Genomic DNA, 16181 nt, shown 5'->3' on the forward strand with positions numbered 1-16181 from the left:
GAGTTCCTCCTCCAAGTGGAAGAGTTTAAGTATCTCAGGGTCTTGTTCACGAGTGATGGGAGAAGGGAGCAGGAGATCGACAGACAGATTGGTGCTCTCAATTTACTGGTCAATCTACGTCCCTACCCTCACCTGTGGTCACGAGCTGTGGGTAGTGACTGAAAGAACAAGACTGCAGATACAAATGGCTAATATGAGCTTCCTCAGAAGCGTGGATGGCCTCTCCCTTAGAGGGGGTCAGAGTAGAGACGGTGCTCCTCCACATGGAAAGAAGCCACTTGAGGAGAAGAACACCTCCTGGGGTGAGGTGTTCCGGGCATGTCCCACTGAGAGGAGGCCCCCGTGCCTTGGTGTTCCCCCAAACAAGCTGGAGGAAGTGGGTGGGGAGAGGGAGGTCTGGGCTTCTTTGCTTGGGCTGCTGCCCCCGTGATCCGCGATCCAGTAGAGTTGAGTATGTGGGTTACGCCCATTAAAAACTTGCCAAATTTTCTAATACAATACCAAACAGCACATTCTGCTATTCACTCTTGCTTTGAGCTTTGATACCCAGGTGCTCCAGTCATGTTCCTGATTGATACAAGTTTGATTCACTGAATACTAGCTAAGCAATCTAAGCAATCTACAGAATCAACAAATTTCTTCCAGTCAGAGAATGCTGCATATAATTTTATTTTTTGCTTGTTGCGATGTGCATAAAATTAAAAGGTTAAAACTAATGAAACTAGTTTTGAATTTTTTTTTAATTTGATTCAATTTTATATCATGAAATATGCAGAAAAAATAGAATTGGGCTGAAAGGTCTAATGCTTCATAACGTATTCAGGTTGTGTATCATATTTTTTAAAAGTAACTAAGTAAGAAAGTAACAAATTACTTACAAAAATAAGCAATCAGTAAAGTAATGGGATTACTTTCTTGGAGACTTAATTAGTAAATAATTACTATTTTCAAGTAACTTGACCAACACAGGGTATTACCGTATGAAGTGGCAGATGTTAAAGAAACTGTTCAGCTACATGTCCAGTAGGTGGTGCAGACGACTGTCAGGATCCACTAATTCACCACAGTCAGAGTCTTTTGGATTACCTCTGCATCAGCTGAAGGAGTTAGTTTATTTAGTTTTTTGGTTATGTCATAGAATAAAAAGTCCCACATTTTGGAAGCCCATAAATAAACAGCAGAAATATCCATGTATAGAAAACCTTTTTCTATCAGAAAAAATTCTAATAATGTATAGATACATATCAATACTCAATAACTCATTGTTCCACTTACAATAGCTGTAAGTGCAGCTTACCATGACTTGAGTGTTATCTCACACATCAACCACGGTAAAGCGTGTTATAGACAAGCCAGCCCACCGTGACCATTTCATGCTTTGCCTCTTTCAAAGTGTGAAATATACATGCATGCAAAAATCGCAGTAAGCTGTGGTTACAGCAGAGGGAGACATTTTATTTCAAGCCAAAGTGAAAAGAACCACAGGAAAGCATTTAAAAATGAAATTATTAAGACATTTACAATTAAATATACATCAGCTGCCTAGCACTGCTCTGCTCACTACTGTGAGATGGAGTTGCACACAAGTGTTTCTGTTTGCAACACTTTGCAAGATGTTGAAAGAGATGGAAGGAAAGATCTTACTGTAAACTAGCTCCGGCCTTGAGTTGAATTATTTCTTCAAGAAGTCACTTGGATGAGTGACGAAATGTTTCTCCCACACATAGGGTTTTAGATAGCACCTCCTCTCCTGACTTAGCTTGTTTTTGTTTGTTATTTTGGCCTGTGTTCACCAGGGAGTTAAGTTTTCAGTGGAGACAAATAAACCACCGTTCACTTTTTTCTTCCCAAACCGTCACTTCCTTTTTAACCCTTATGCTACGTTCCTGTACCCCTAGACTGGGGCGTAACACATCTGAAATGAAAAGCCTGTAAACGTGTGTTCCAGCCTCCTGACTTTGCTGCCACTCGGTCTTCATACTCGACAACTGAATTCTAAGGAAGACCATTCAGGTGGTAAAATACATCTTAAGTAAAATGCTGATGGCCAATCACAGATTGTGAAGTGTAAAGAGTGTCATTTCCCAGAACCTTTTGATGATACTGTGTATATTCATCCAGTGAACATTCTCTACTGCAGTGTTTCCAGTGAACTAAACAGCGATGACGTGATGATTTTGTTTTCCTTGGATAAGAACAATGCATTAAAACGCTGAATTCCACTGAGCTTTGTCCAGTCTCTTTTCAAATCTTATATATGCATATAAATAAAACCAGATATGTTTTGCTGTCCACAAAGTTTTAGACTTTTTATTGTTTTTAACACCTGCCTTCAAGCTCATTATACTTAAAATATGAATTTCATGCACTCACTGAGGATTGTGTCAATGTCATGTCCCACAGTGTGCCATGCTGAGCTGAATGCCATAGTGAACGCGAGCGCGAATGCTAATGTGAAAGGCTGCACCATGTATGTGACTTTGTTCCCCTGCAATGAGTGTACCAAACTCATCATCCAGGCAGGTGGGTGCTGACAACACACATAGTCAGTTGCAATTAATTATACAGTTATACACGTGTCGAAGTCTCACATAATGCTATTCATGTCCAGGTGAACTACGAAAATATAATTTTGTCATTTGATCTACTTTTTGGAGATGGAGGAAGTCCTCAGCTTCAACTAAGAAATATGTTACCTTTATTAATAATATTAAACTGGCAGCAGGCAGATTCTTTGGGTTTCCCCCTTAAATTGTCATTTTGATTGTGTCACAACAAATCTCACCTTGACTATGTTTTTCTGTGTGCCATGGGGGACAAAGGGTTTACTTGATTGTGACACAAAAGAGGAAGACAATAGTGTTTTTGTTTTCCCCAGAGGTGTGGCTGTCATGTGGCTAAACTTATAGTTAAATAGTTTTAGATCATGAATATAGTTCGAACTGTATTAACACATGTTTTTATTTTGATGGTAATGCTGTGTTTGTTGGCTCAGGACACTGTTACGTCCCCTGGCTAGTCTAGGGGGTTTGAAGGGACGAACATAAAGGTAAATAGTGAAGGAGGAGCCAAGATGGTAACTTTAAAAGGTTTATTTAATGCTAGTGATGAAATTTTGGTACAGACTGAGAGTTAACTTCAGGGAGAGCCAAGGACAACATAACAAACAAAACATCCCTGATGTGAAAATAAAATAAACTTACCTAACTCCAAAGAAAACAAAATATACAACCTATAACCATAACCTACCTAACAACACATAAACAGGAGAAAACAGGGTGTCAAAACAAAAGGCAGCTCTCCCCTACAGGCAGTCTGAACATGAAAACTAAAATGCACATATAAGTCACAAAGGCATGCAAGCCTGCACAGGTATGGCACCCAAATAGGCCAGAGGGCCCAGAAACACAGCTTCACAGGCCTTAAGTCAGGGTGTCAAACTCAAATACACAGTGGGCCAAAATTCAAAACTGGAACAAAGTCGCGGGCTAACATTAATATTTATTGAAATATATTTATTCCTCCAGATATAAGAATGAATCTTTTCTTATGGACTCAAACACGTTTTGCTGAAAAACTGAATATGGAACAAGCAAAGCTTAATACTAAACAATACTAAACAATACTAAACAATACTAAACAATACTAAATACTAAATACTAAACAATACTAAACAGAGTTTGACACCTATGCCTTAAGTAGTGCTCTGCTGATTAACAATTAGCTGGACTCTGAGCAGCATCCAATCAGGACAGAGGAGGTGGAGCCTAGACAAAACAAAGAGTTAGTAGGAAGTAGTAAGGGGATGTAACACACTCAAACAAAAACATTTTTGCACTGAGGTGCAGGGGAGGCATTCCTCCTCTGTCCCTTTCTGGCCACCTGTGCCTCAATTTTATTTCACAATCTAGACATCCACATTACTTACTCTCATAACACATACACATAGGGCCTTGGGGGTCGGCACACTTTCTTGTAGACAAAAGGGGGCCGAACAAAAGAAGTTTGGGAAGCACTGTTCTAACTGACTGCTTTGAGTTATGAAAACCTAGGTGTGCAATGATATTAAACCTGCCTGCTGTAGACAATAATGTGGGTGTTAAACAGATTTTCTGTAACCTCAGAAGGAGAAGCTCTTTGGACCATGAATACAGAGAGAAACTAGTGGATTTGTTGGATATTTAAGTGTTAATAGACATATCATCTGGGAAATTCTGTACTTGAGCTGGTAATGGTTTACTGTGTCTGTGAAGTGGCTAGTGTCAACCACATTGTAACCATGTATTATAATATATATATATATATATATATATATATATATATATATATATATATATATATATATATATATATAATCTATTCTGAGAGAAGTGAGCTTTCAACGTTACTGCCTTTAAGCTCGGTCTTCTTCTGCAGCGCCAGCTAGATGCTAAAGAATAGAGGCCACAACTTACAGACAACTGCACAATCGGGTGTTGAGCCAAAAAACAAAACCCAAAAGGAATCACCAGCTACACCATTAGGATTGCCTTATTGTTCAGGCTGAATCGGTTTGAAGGCCTGCATATACTGTATTTAAAAAAAAAAAAATCTGTCTCAGTGGGTCAACCACTGGATCCACCCAAAGGTGTCATATACTCCATAATGCCTCAGCAAACTGTGTTTAAAGTCCACTAAATAGAGCTGGGCGATATGAGATTTTTTCATATCACGATATGTTTTTTTCATTTCAGGCGATAACGATATCTATCACGATATAAGCCAAATAACTATATTTGTAAGATTTAAATGTGCCGTTGCTCACAAGTAAAATGTGAAATAATCAGCAGCTTGTTTTTATTTAAATATTTATTTCCCATAATAAGTTCAACAGGGTAGATGTACTTAAGGAACATGAGACTTTTTCAGATAAATAAAGGCAAATATTGCAAACTACACAAAAGGCAGCCGCTAAAGCGTTTAAGTTTCAAAATAGAACAAACGAAACAGACTAAATTGTCAATTCCACTTAGAAACAAAATATTAATTCTAAAAATAAATCTTAGTTTGTTTTACAGAAGAACAGACAAAACTGACTAACTTTTGTCAATATCAAATAAACTGAGAACTAAAAGGAAATTCTCAATCTCTCCTTGTTGTATAGCTTAGCTTTTCAAACAGTTTTAACAGTTACTTTAGTCTGACAAAAGCCGAATGACGAATTAGCGCTTCCAGTCAGAACTGGAATGAGAGAAGCTGGTTATTTTGTCATACGTGCCGATATTAAACCCAGGAGCAACATTCAGGTAAAAGTGTAAGATCAAATGATCCGTCAATAAAGGATAATGTTGGATCAGTGTTTCAATATTTATATCTGTCATTAGATATACATGTGGTTTTGTTATTTGCCTCAGACCATGTTTCTTTTTAGCTGAAAAACATTACACCCAGGTAACCAGCAGTGTTGGAAAAGTGTTTTCCGACGATGTTTGCTACCCTACAATCCGTCCTACTCTGTAGTAAAATCAGCGACATTTGACCGTCCTGTTGCTCCCATTGACTGTTTGCTTGAATCTCTTTCAAAAGAACAAAAAACTGTCTTTGCTGTACTTGGATTAAGATGAGAATCATCAGTAAGATAACACTGACAACTTCAAGATGAACACCTTGTCTCAGTGGCTGACACGCAGTATAACTCTAATATGGAATTTCACATAAGAATGGCTTTGTTCTTTGTGTGAAGACAAGTGAGAGTGAATAAGAAAGGGTATAGTCCAGGGGCGATTTTAGCCCATTTTTGGGGGTGCTTCAGCAAAATGAATCAAAGCACCCCCAAAGATTTCTTACTTTTTTGACAATATTTGCTGTTTGTGTGACACACTACTAAAAATATAAAAAGCATACAGTACTTGGTTGAGACGTAACATTTTAACAACAAAAGTATAGATACCCCCCCTCCCAAAATGGTTTGTTCCAGCTCAGTTCTCTCCTACTCTGGCTCTAGACGCAGCGGAGCGGAGGTGTAAGTGCCTGGCTTAAAACAGGACATGTTAGCTGCATTTAACCTTCAGTTACTCTTTATATAGTTAGGTAGGAGTCAGACCATGTTTCTTTTTAGCTGAAAAACATTACACCCAGGTAACCAGCAGTGTTGGAAACGTGTTTTCCGACGATGTTTGCTACCCTACAATCCGTCCTACTCTGTAGTAAAATCAGCGACATTTGACCGTCCTGTTGCTCCCATTGAAATTGATATAGCATATTTAAAATCTAAAATTTAAAATTGTCCGTAGCCTATTGTTGTTGCCACTGTCCTGTTTGAAATGGAAAGAGAGAAGCTGGTTATTTTGTCATACGTGCCGATATTAAACCCAGGAGCAACATTCAGGTAAAAGTGTAAGATCAAATGATCCGTCAATAAAGGATAATGTTGGATCAGTGTTTCAATATTTATATCTTTTATTAGATGTACATGTGGTTTTGTTATTTGCCTTTTGGTTGAAAGTACACTGAGAGAGGACTTTTTTTTTATTAGTGATCTTAATAATATTTTTTTCATATTAATGTAATTTTTTCATCTAATTCAATACAATCTATTTGTGTATGATTGTCAGTCCAAAGAGGGAGAGAGGAGGAAAGAGGGGAACGTGAGGAGAAAGTACAAGGTCAGGAAGAACCAGGTAAGAAAACAGACAGGGAACAGTGACAGGCAAAACAAACTGTTAAACTGCTTGAGAGAGTTGACCACCAAAAAGGGATTTGCCAACCTCAAGGTGAGGCAACATAGGTTAAAATAAAAGTAAAACTCTGCAGAGCCATAGTGGTATCTGCAGTAAAGATCTTTTCATACATTGTAAACATTGTACCATAGGCAAAGTTGCCTCCATTTTAATATTTTTTATCAATATTTTGTACATTTCAAGGACTCTATTTTTAGAGTGTATTTTTTATGTATCTGTATTATATTACACATACACATTAAAAGTGAATCTCTGTCAAAAAAATGCACTCAGTTTTCTTTTTACTCACTTCTGTCAGTCTGCCCCAGTGCAGCTGTGGCTACAACCGTAGCTTGCCTCCACCAGTGTTTGAATGTGAGAGTGAATGAATAGTGGAATTGTAAAGCACTTTGGGTGCCTTGAAAAGCGCTATATAAATCCAATCCATTATTATTATTATGAGCATCATTCATTATTCTCCCGCAGTAATTAACGTTAGGACATGTACTTTTTTTTAAAATTCCAATCCATTCTTCGTTTGCTGCATTTAAATAACCTTTATCATATTTGATGGTTTTGTTACAGACTTTAAAAAAAGTGTTTTGCTTTTCTCTCACAAATGTGGGGATTAAATTGTGTTAAAATGTACAAAACAGTGATGTCGTGTTTTGTGAGGACCCAGGCACAGAGAGACTTGATGAATTTAAGAATCTTATGATTTAATAAAGAAATTTGCAGACTTGTACAGAGATGCTAAAATTATGATGACTGATAACGGAGATGAGGACAACAGACGATGAGGACAGGGAGGACAGCAGGGGACAACAGGCGTTTAAATGTACCAAGGAGACGGTCAGAGAGAACTCAGGACAACTGGAGACATTTAAGGATGCCTGGACTGACAGAGACCGGGAAGAAGTCTCATTGTGATGAGTAAAGTTTATCTTGCCTGGCTGGGCAGCTCTTTGGGTGCTCAGCACCCCCAAAGCTCTGATCCTAGAATCGCCCCTGTTTTCAGTTGTCCATTGTCTTTCTTTCCATGTCAGGGTGTGTGAGCGTGTCAAACCAGCTACACACCTCCTGAAAAACAAGGAAGAGGACTGTAGGCAAATGCATGCTAGGCAACTAACCCACCTCACCTCATAGTACTACACCTCTCCTGTCAGCTGATCCAGAAACCTCACATTACTTGTCTGTCCATCATTCTGCAGCCTGCCCTACCTCCACAGAATGGGACCAGTGTTTGACCGACAGTCCTGAAATTCCTGACAATCCTGCCTGACAGTCACAGATAGTGAAACCAGTTACTGTGGAAAAAATGAAAAAGAAAGGAGGAAATAAAAATAGTAATCATTTACACAATATTTTAAGATCAGCTTTACAATTCTGACAATTTTTGCTGTCAAAAAACTCCTTTTGTGTACAACACTACTCTTGCTACCAAAATCAAATTAAGTGTTGGCATAAGCCTAATCAACTTTATTTTATTGTAAGTCTGTTAGAAAAAGACTGCCCCATTTCTTTGGAGACAGGGCATGTTGCTGCTTCCGGGGTTTGGATTATACATTTGTAAAATACTGTAAGGTGTAGTCATATTGGTTTATTTGTATTTGTGTTTTGATTCGAGCACACATTCAGATAAGATCGACCCCCTCATTAAGAAAAGAACCATCAATGTTTATAATGTTTAATTTAAAATAAATTAATATTCTTACCACAATCATAAGGCACAAAATGAGTCTTTTTTCAGGTGTTACCTATTGTAAATTTACAGTACACTCCCCATTACCAAGGTTAGAAATGCACCTGACTTATTTATTTAAAAAAATAAAATAAAATAAAAATAAAATAATAATAATAATAATAATAATAATAATAACAAGGGAAATCCTAGGCATAGCCCTCACACATATGCAACAAGTACAGACACAAAACTGACACGCCTCCCAGGTGATTGGAGGTGTGGCCTTGACCTGGAGGGTTCATATGCTCATATATATCATCTATCGTTAACATTCAGCAAAGACTTCAGCCGTCCAGAGCTACAAACATCTTGTACTTGCTAAGACGCTTTTTTAAAGAGTATGGCACAAGGTCAGAGGTAATTATCTGTTAACTATTTGCTTGATTTATTTATTTTTTTATCTTTTTCTCAAATACATCATGAACTTCTTTCTTTTTTTATTCACCTAGCTGTAGTGGAAATTATTTCTCTTATTAACATAGCCTTTGTTATCTGTTGCTGCAAAATCATAACAATTAAATATTTAAAGCATCAGCTTGGGTAGAAATGCATTTTATTTGTCAAATCAGCCTTTGTTGTATTAATGTTGTGTGTTCTGTTTAAGTGAAATTTAAAACAAAAAACATTATTGGCAAAATACACTACACTACACACATTTGTAAATCTTTACACTTGTGCCTTTTAAGCAAATTTCCAGGCATTATATCTTGATGCATTCTCAATAATCCAGGTAAATTAATCCCAAAAAATTGATTCATCCAAGTGATTTCTACAGTTGAGACTGAAAAAATCACTTGGATGAGTGGGATGTTTCTCCCACTGTGAACGCTACGTCCAGATGAACAGAATCAACTTTTTGGGGGTTCCAAACATTGTATTTCCTCTGTTAAAAAAAGGAAGGAGACTTGAGTAAATTAAATTACAGCCAGTAATTGATGATTATGTAAATCAAGCTTCTACTCAGAAGAATCCACTCTAGTGTTTTTATGTGGCTGAGTTTATGTCAAACCATTAATTTACTGCCGAAGTACATCAAGTAATGCAAACTGAACCGTATCATAGAAGGTGCATAGAAGTGACTGCTTGGATGCTGCATTCTCACATGGTGTCTTAAAAGAATTGGTTTAAAGGCTGTCGTTATATTTCTCCTCATAAAGTTTACTGTGTCTGCGTTTTTGTAATTCTCTGTACCAGGACAGACTTCCTGATTGATGCAGACTACTTCATGGGTGTAGCTGTTCTGTCAGCAAAAAGAAGCAATGACCCAAACACTCAGGTATGTGTCTCTTTGCATATGGATTGAGAATGATAGATACTTCACAGTAAGCTTGTATCCAACATCATGACAAACAGTTTTCAATTCAATTCAATTCAATTTTATTTATATAGCGCCAAATCACAACAAAAGTCGCCTCAAGGCGCTTCATAGATACAGAGAAAAACCCAACAATCATATGACCCCCTATGAGCAAGCACTTTGGCGACAGTGGGAAGGAAAAACTCCCTTTTAACAGGAAGAAACCTCCGGCAGAACCAGACTCAGGGAGGGGCGGCCACCTTCTTTCAGAGGTGTGTACTGTGAAAGAAGTTCAACATAGCTTTCTTTGTGTGAGCTGGATCAGCAAAACCTAAATCCCCAGTTAGAGATGGTGGATATCACAATGGTTGTTGTCAACTTTCTTTGTTAAGCCGGTCTTTCTGCTTCAGGCTCTGTGCTGACTCACAAAAGTAGGAAGCATTTACACATCATTTCTCTGCTTCTACCCAAAATGATCCCAGTGAGTGCCACCTACTGCAGTCAGAGGCGTTGTTAGATGATGGTAAAGTGGTGATAAAAATCTATAAAACAAGTTAAAAAGTGTAAAAATGTTACACTGTTAAGAAAAGAGAAAAGAGATGACGCTGCAGAAAATCTTTCAGCTTGTTATTTACACCAGCACAAAAATCACCTCATCAAACAAAACCACACCTCTCCTCTCAGCTGACTCAGAAACCACTCCCGGCTACCACATAACAGTCTCACATGACTCGACTCACTAAACTTTGAAGAGGTGATCCATGCTTTTATTACATCCCAGCTGGACTATTGTAACTCCTTATATGTAGGAGTTAGTCGGAACTGTCTTGCAAGACTGCAGTTTGTCCAAAATGCTGCAGCTCGTCTTCTAAACTAAAAGGTGTGAACATACTTCCCCGGTGCTTGCCTCTCTTCACTGACTCCCTGTTCAGTTCAGAAAAGTTTTTTTTTATTTTCACGTTGTCTTACAAAGCCCTGAATGGACAGGCTCCTGGGTATTTGTTTGACCTTTGCAGCCTTATGTGCCCTCTAAATCTGTTAGACCAAATGATCTTTTGCTTTTAGTCATACCAAGGTCGAGGCTGGTTCAAGCTTATCGAGCATTTGGCGTCGTAGCGCCTAAACTGTGGAATAATCTACCCCTACACATCAGACAGGCTACTACTGTCAATCTTTTTAAATCTCATCTAAAAGCACATTTGTATTCACTGGCATTTAATACAGGATGAGAGTTATTTGGTATTTGGTACTAATATTATAAGTTATTTGGTACTAGTTCTTTTGTTTGTCTGTGCAGCACTTTGGTCGGCATTGGTTTTGTAATTTAATGTATTATATAAATAAATGAATGACCATGATCCTTGTGGATTATGTTAAACACATTTGTAACCTTTTGAGGTAAATTTCTCTCCCACATCTCTCTCTGTTTGCAGGTGGGAGCATGTTTAGTGAACCAGGACAATAAGATAGTTGGCACTGGTCACAATTGTATGCCCAATGGCTGTGAAGGCAAACTGCCATGGAATCGCGAAGGTGATGAACTTGACACAAAATACATGTATGGTGAGTATGCACTTCCACACACTTGTTTTTTTCTCCTGTGTTATTCAGTTTGACCGAATTATTTCAAGTTTTAAATAATTTTGTTTAAGCAAAGCACTCCTGCTTTTATTCATCTAACCACAGTATTAATGTGTTAGAGGATGTCTGGATATTCCTCTTGAAGAGGTTTTTGTCATTTTATGCTGTGCTCTCTTTATGTGTGAAGAATCAAATTCAGTGATTTGTAGCAAAATCACGTAAAATAACTAAAACAAATAAATAAATAAATAAAAATAACTGCACTAAAGCAAAGTAGGTGGGCCCAGAATTCAGCTGGTGTCAACTTTGAGGAAAAACTCTGATGCAACAGCCAAAAGGAGCAAAAGGATTGTGTTCTCAGAAATATTATGGAGCAGAAAAGGTGCACAACGATCCTCAATGAACTAATGACTTTATATATACAGGAGGCTGCAGAGCTCATCACATTTACTTTTTGACTTCAGAAAAATAACAAGAAAATTTGGACAACTCTGCTGTCAGCCCAGCAATAAAACATTTGTTGTCATTTTGGTTTTAAACCAGACCAAAAGTGCAAACTTTAGGAGCATGCGGGGGCAAAAAGATCAAAGACACTTCAGTTTGAATCTAAAACAGGTGCAAAAAAGAAAACAGGTTGGACTAATACATTATTATTATCGGGGCAATCGTGGCTCAAGAGTTGGGAGTTCGCCTTGTAATCGGAAGGTTGCCGGTTCGAGCCCCGGCTTGTGCAGTCTCGGTCATTGTGTCCTTTGGCAAGACACTTCACCCGTTGCCTACTGGTGGTGGTCAGAGGGCCCGGTGGCGCCAGTGTCCGGCAGCCTCGCCTCTGTCAGTGCGCCCCAGGGTGGCTGTGGCTACAATGTAGCTGCCATCACCAGTGTGTGAATGGGTGGATGACTGGATATGTAAAGCGCTTTGGGGTCCTTAGGGACTAGTAAAGCGCTATATAAATACAGGCCATTTACCATTTACCATTATTACTATGATCAGAGTGCAAAAATCTGATTCAATTTTTGTTTGCTTCTCAAACACATTTAAGAATAGTTTTCTACTTATAGATTCTCTTAACAGTCGCTGTACTGTTACTTTTTTTTTTTTAAAGAAATGACTTGTTTTACAAGACTAATTTGTAAAACATGGCCAACTCCTATCAGTATACACTCTGAATCGGGTTAATTATCACTTTACATATCAATTATTATTATTATTATTATTAGTAGTAGTAGTAGTAGTAGTAGTAGTATTAAGAGACTGAATTCTAAGGAAGACCATTCAGGTGGTAAAATACATCTTAAGTAAAATGCTGATGGCCAATCACAGATTGTGAAGTGTAAAGAGTGTCATTTCCCAGAACCTTTTGATGATACTGTGTATATTCATCCAGTGAACGTTCTCTACTGCAGTGTTTCCAGTGAACTAAACAGCGATGACGTGATGATTTTGTTTTCCTTGGATAAGAACAATGCATTAAAACGCTGAATTCCACTGAGCTTTGTCCAGTCTCTTTTCAAATCTTATATATGCATATAAATAAAACCAGATATGTTTTGCTGTCCACAAAGTTTTAGACTTTTTATTGTTTTTAACACCTGTCTTCAAGCTCATTATACTTAAAATATGAATTTCATGCACTCACTGAGGATTGTGTCAATGTCATGTCCCACAGTGTGCCATGCTGAGCTGAATGCCATAGTGAACGCGAGCGCGAATGCTGATGTGAAAGGCTGCACCATGTATGTGACTTTGTTCCCTTGCAATGAGTGTACCAAACTCATCATCCAGGCAGGTGGGTGCTGACAACACACATAGTCAGTTGCAATTAATTATACAGTTATACACGTGTCGAAGTCTCACATAATGCTATTCATGTCCAGGTGAACTACGAAAATATAATTTTGTCATTTGATCTACTTTTTGGAGATGGAGGAAGTCCTCAGCTTCAACTAAGAAATATGTTACCTTTATTAATAATATTAAACTGGCAGCAGGCAGATTCTTTGGGTTTCCCCCCTAAATTGTCATTTAGATTGTGTCACAACAAATCTCACCTTGACTATGTTTTTCTGTGTGCCATGGGGGACAAAGAGTTTACTTTATTGTGACACAAAAAAGGAAGACAATCGTGTTTTTGTTTTCCCCAGAGGTGTGGCTGTCATGTGGCTAAACTTATAGTTAAATAGTTTTAGATCATGAATATAGTTTGAACTGTATTAACACATGTTTTTATTTTGATGGTAATGCTGTGTTTGTTGGCTCAGGACACTCAAACAAAAACATTTTTGCACTGAGGTGCAGGGGAGGCATTCCTCCTCTGTCCCCTTCTGGCCACCTGTGCCTCAATTTTATTTCACAACCTAGACATCCACATTACTTGCACTCTCATAACACACATAACAACAACAACAACAACACATAAGTTATCCTGTGTTGTTTAGTGCACGGAACAGCCTGCAGGGTGCAGCCACGCTGAACCGAAGTGCTTGTGTTTTTGTATTTGCAGAGCAAATCAACAAGTAATGAGAACCTATTTTAAATTCATGCACGCCTGGAAGTGTTGTTTTGTCCAAGTGTGCAACTGGGAACGTTTATGCGTTGCTGACAGCACAAATGTCCCAAAAGTCTTCTCAGTTTGCAGTTTTGAACAGAACTGGTGCATACTGTTTTTTTTCCTCCAGAAAGATGTCGTTATCCTTTTAACAGTCACACAGATCCCCGTATTCCTGCTAAGTAGTCTTGACTCTTCAAGTTTCAATGCAGCTTTCTGGATTCCTTTATAATTCTTTCTTCAATCTCTCCAGGTCTGAAGGAAGTGGTTTATCTTTGTGACAAGTACCACAATACACCTGGAACGATAGCATCCAAAAGGATGCTTGACATGGCGGGGATACCGTACAGGTGAGTACATTTCTGGGACACAATAAAAGAACATATTTCTTGCACCAGTGTACTGTAGAGACTTTCTGGTTGATTAAATTAAAGGTGAGATCTGTAAAGCAAAATAAAGTTTGTTTCCTCTTCTGTAGTTTCCTGTGTAAAGATGAAGGAAAAGAGTGAACTGTAACTGTTCTTTCAAAGTAATATTAAGAAAAATGTAAGCATGGCAGAGATGGTGTGTAATGACAGTGGTCAGACTTACAGGACAAAAGCAAGAACAAACTTCTCTTTTTTATTTCTTCAGTGGAAAGCAGTTCCTCTGAAAAATATGGACATTGTGTTCTGTAGGTGTGGATTGTCCAAAGTAACAATTTCTTTCTTGTTTCTAGGAAATGTATTACAAAGTAAACTCTAATCACACTGCATTGATTGTTTTGGAGATGGATAGTACAGTATAATAAGGGACATGACAGTAGAAGAAGAGAGAAACAAGTCCCCTCAGTTTAATATAAAATATTTTCTATCACAAGCTTCAATATTTTGAATATTTATAAGCCAACTATCTGCTTTTCCATGATTGCAGAATCTCACTACTCCAAACATCACCGTATCTATTCTTGTGGTTTGTTCTTTTAAGATACAGCAAGCTTTCTTTTAGCAACCCTTCCAAACAAGCCACACGCACTGTGATTATGTAGTCTACAGTTAGTCTAGTAGATCTTCACTGGATTAATGTGTTTGTGTCTTTCTGTCCTTTTTTACCCAAACTGCAGCTTTTTTCTTTTTTTTTTGCTACTGGACTTACAAAATTATTTTATTTAGATCAGGTAACATTTCCTGATATCGATACGTTTTTAAATGGGATCTGAGGTGTAAGCTTAGCATGAGAGCTGACGTTGTGCATAAATCCTGGTTTCACCACATTGGCAGCCATGCGCGGTGCTTCATTTCTTGGGCAAAAAAACTCAGTCTCTCCATTTTTTGACATCCATGTTTCTTCCCTTTGTGGCTGCTGATGGATTTGTTTTGGAACTGTCTTATAGTCAATGTCATCCAGCTCCCACAGCCCCAAACACCCTATAGTGTTGCTACTGCAGCAGCAGTACTGACCAGCGTGTCTGAATGTGTGTTTTCTGTGTTTTCACAGGCGCTTTGTGCACACAATGCCTCAAATTGCCATTGCTTTGCCTTTCATCGAATGAAAATGCCTAAGACTCATCTTGGGGAGCTGCTGAATGGGGCAGTAAGGCAGAAGAAGAATCAGCAGAAAATGGATTTGGGACGGGTTTGGAGAATAATATGACCAAGGCTAATTTGCAGGTCAAATCTGAAATTAGAATATTTGGTTTGACAAATTATAGAACAGAATGTAATAAAAGAAACTGGGAAAAAGCATATGAAATGAAAAAAGAAGTAACGAAATGGGAGACTAATAATAGTAATAATAAAGCATTAATATGGTTAAAACTGTTGTCGTCTCCAAATTCTTCTTCTAGCAGCTATTCTTTCTGCTGATAACAAATCTACAAAAAGCTTATATAGAAATTACTAAAGAGTAAAATGAAAGGTGGGTTAGGAGATGTTCAACTGGAAAGTAGATTAAAGGACGGTTTTGTTATTTTGGTATCGAAAGCTTTTAAAATGGGACATCCTCCCTCATCAAGACAGAAGCAAGGGCAGAGCAAGGTATGTACCATACATATTATAAAATGATCTTTTTTTGTAAATGAGGAATGATGCAGTCTATCTCTTTAGCCTCTCAATGATACTTGAAGCTGCACAGGAGTTAACCAAACCAGACCTAATTTTTTATTCTAATGAATGAACTCAGCTTGAATCAGTTATAAAAAACGCTTTCTTTTTCGTTGCCTACATTCTAGAGGGTGACGTTGCCTCAACACCTAAACAGGAAATGGAGTTCAGTTGGGTTAAAGTGAGATATGGGAGGTGAGGAAACGAAAAATCAGCAGGGGAAAAAGAATCA

General features: G+C 38.0%; 1 protein-coding gene across 2 annotated transcripts; it reads left to right on the plus strand.

Annotated features, from left to right (window-relative positions):
- Positions 1-8713: 8713 nt before the first annotated feature.
- Positions 8714-15671, plus strand: LOC102309255 (deoxycytidylate deaminase). Of its 2 annotated transcripts, none has more exons than XM_042218164.1 (6): positions 8714-8799; positions 9637-9718; positions 11173-11302; positions 12990-13109; positions 14122-14218; positions 15345-15671. In XM_042218164.1, exons 1-6 carry the CDS (start codon positions 8783-8785, stop codon positions 15397-15399), a joined length of 501 nt encoding a protein of 166 aa, XP_042074098.1. In that variant the 5' UTR covers positions 8714-8782; the 3' UTR covers positions 15400-15671. The 2 variants fall into 2 exon arrangements, with proteins under 2 accessions (XP_042074098.1, XP_042074099.1); XM_042218165.1 differs by having other exon boundaries at positions 8723-8792.
- The last annotated feature ends 510 nt before the right edge of the window (positions 15672-16181 follow it).

This window comes from Haplochromis burtoni, unplaced genomic scaffold (genome assembly GCF_018398535.1).
Source record: "Haplochromis burtoni strain Fernald_Lab_line unplaced genomic scaffold, NCSU_Asbu1 Contig_16, whole genome shotgun sequence".
NCBI classification, from domain to species: domain Eukaryota; kingdom Metazoa; phylum Chordata; class Actinopteri; order Cichliformes; family Cichlidae; genus Haplochromis; species Haplochromis burtoni.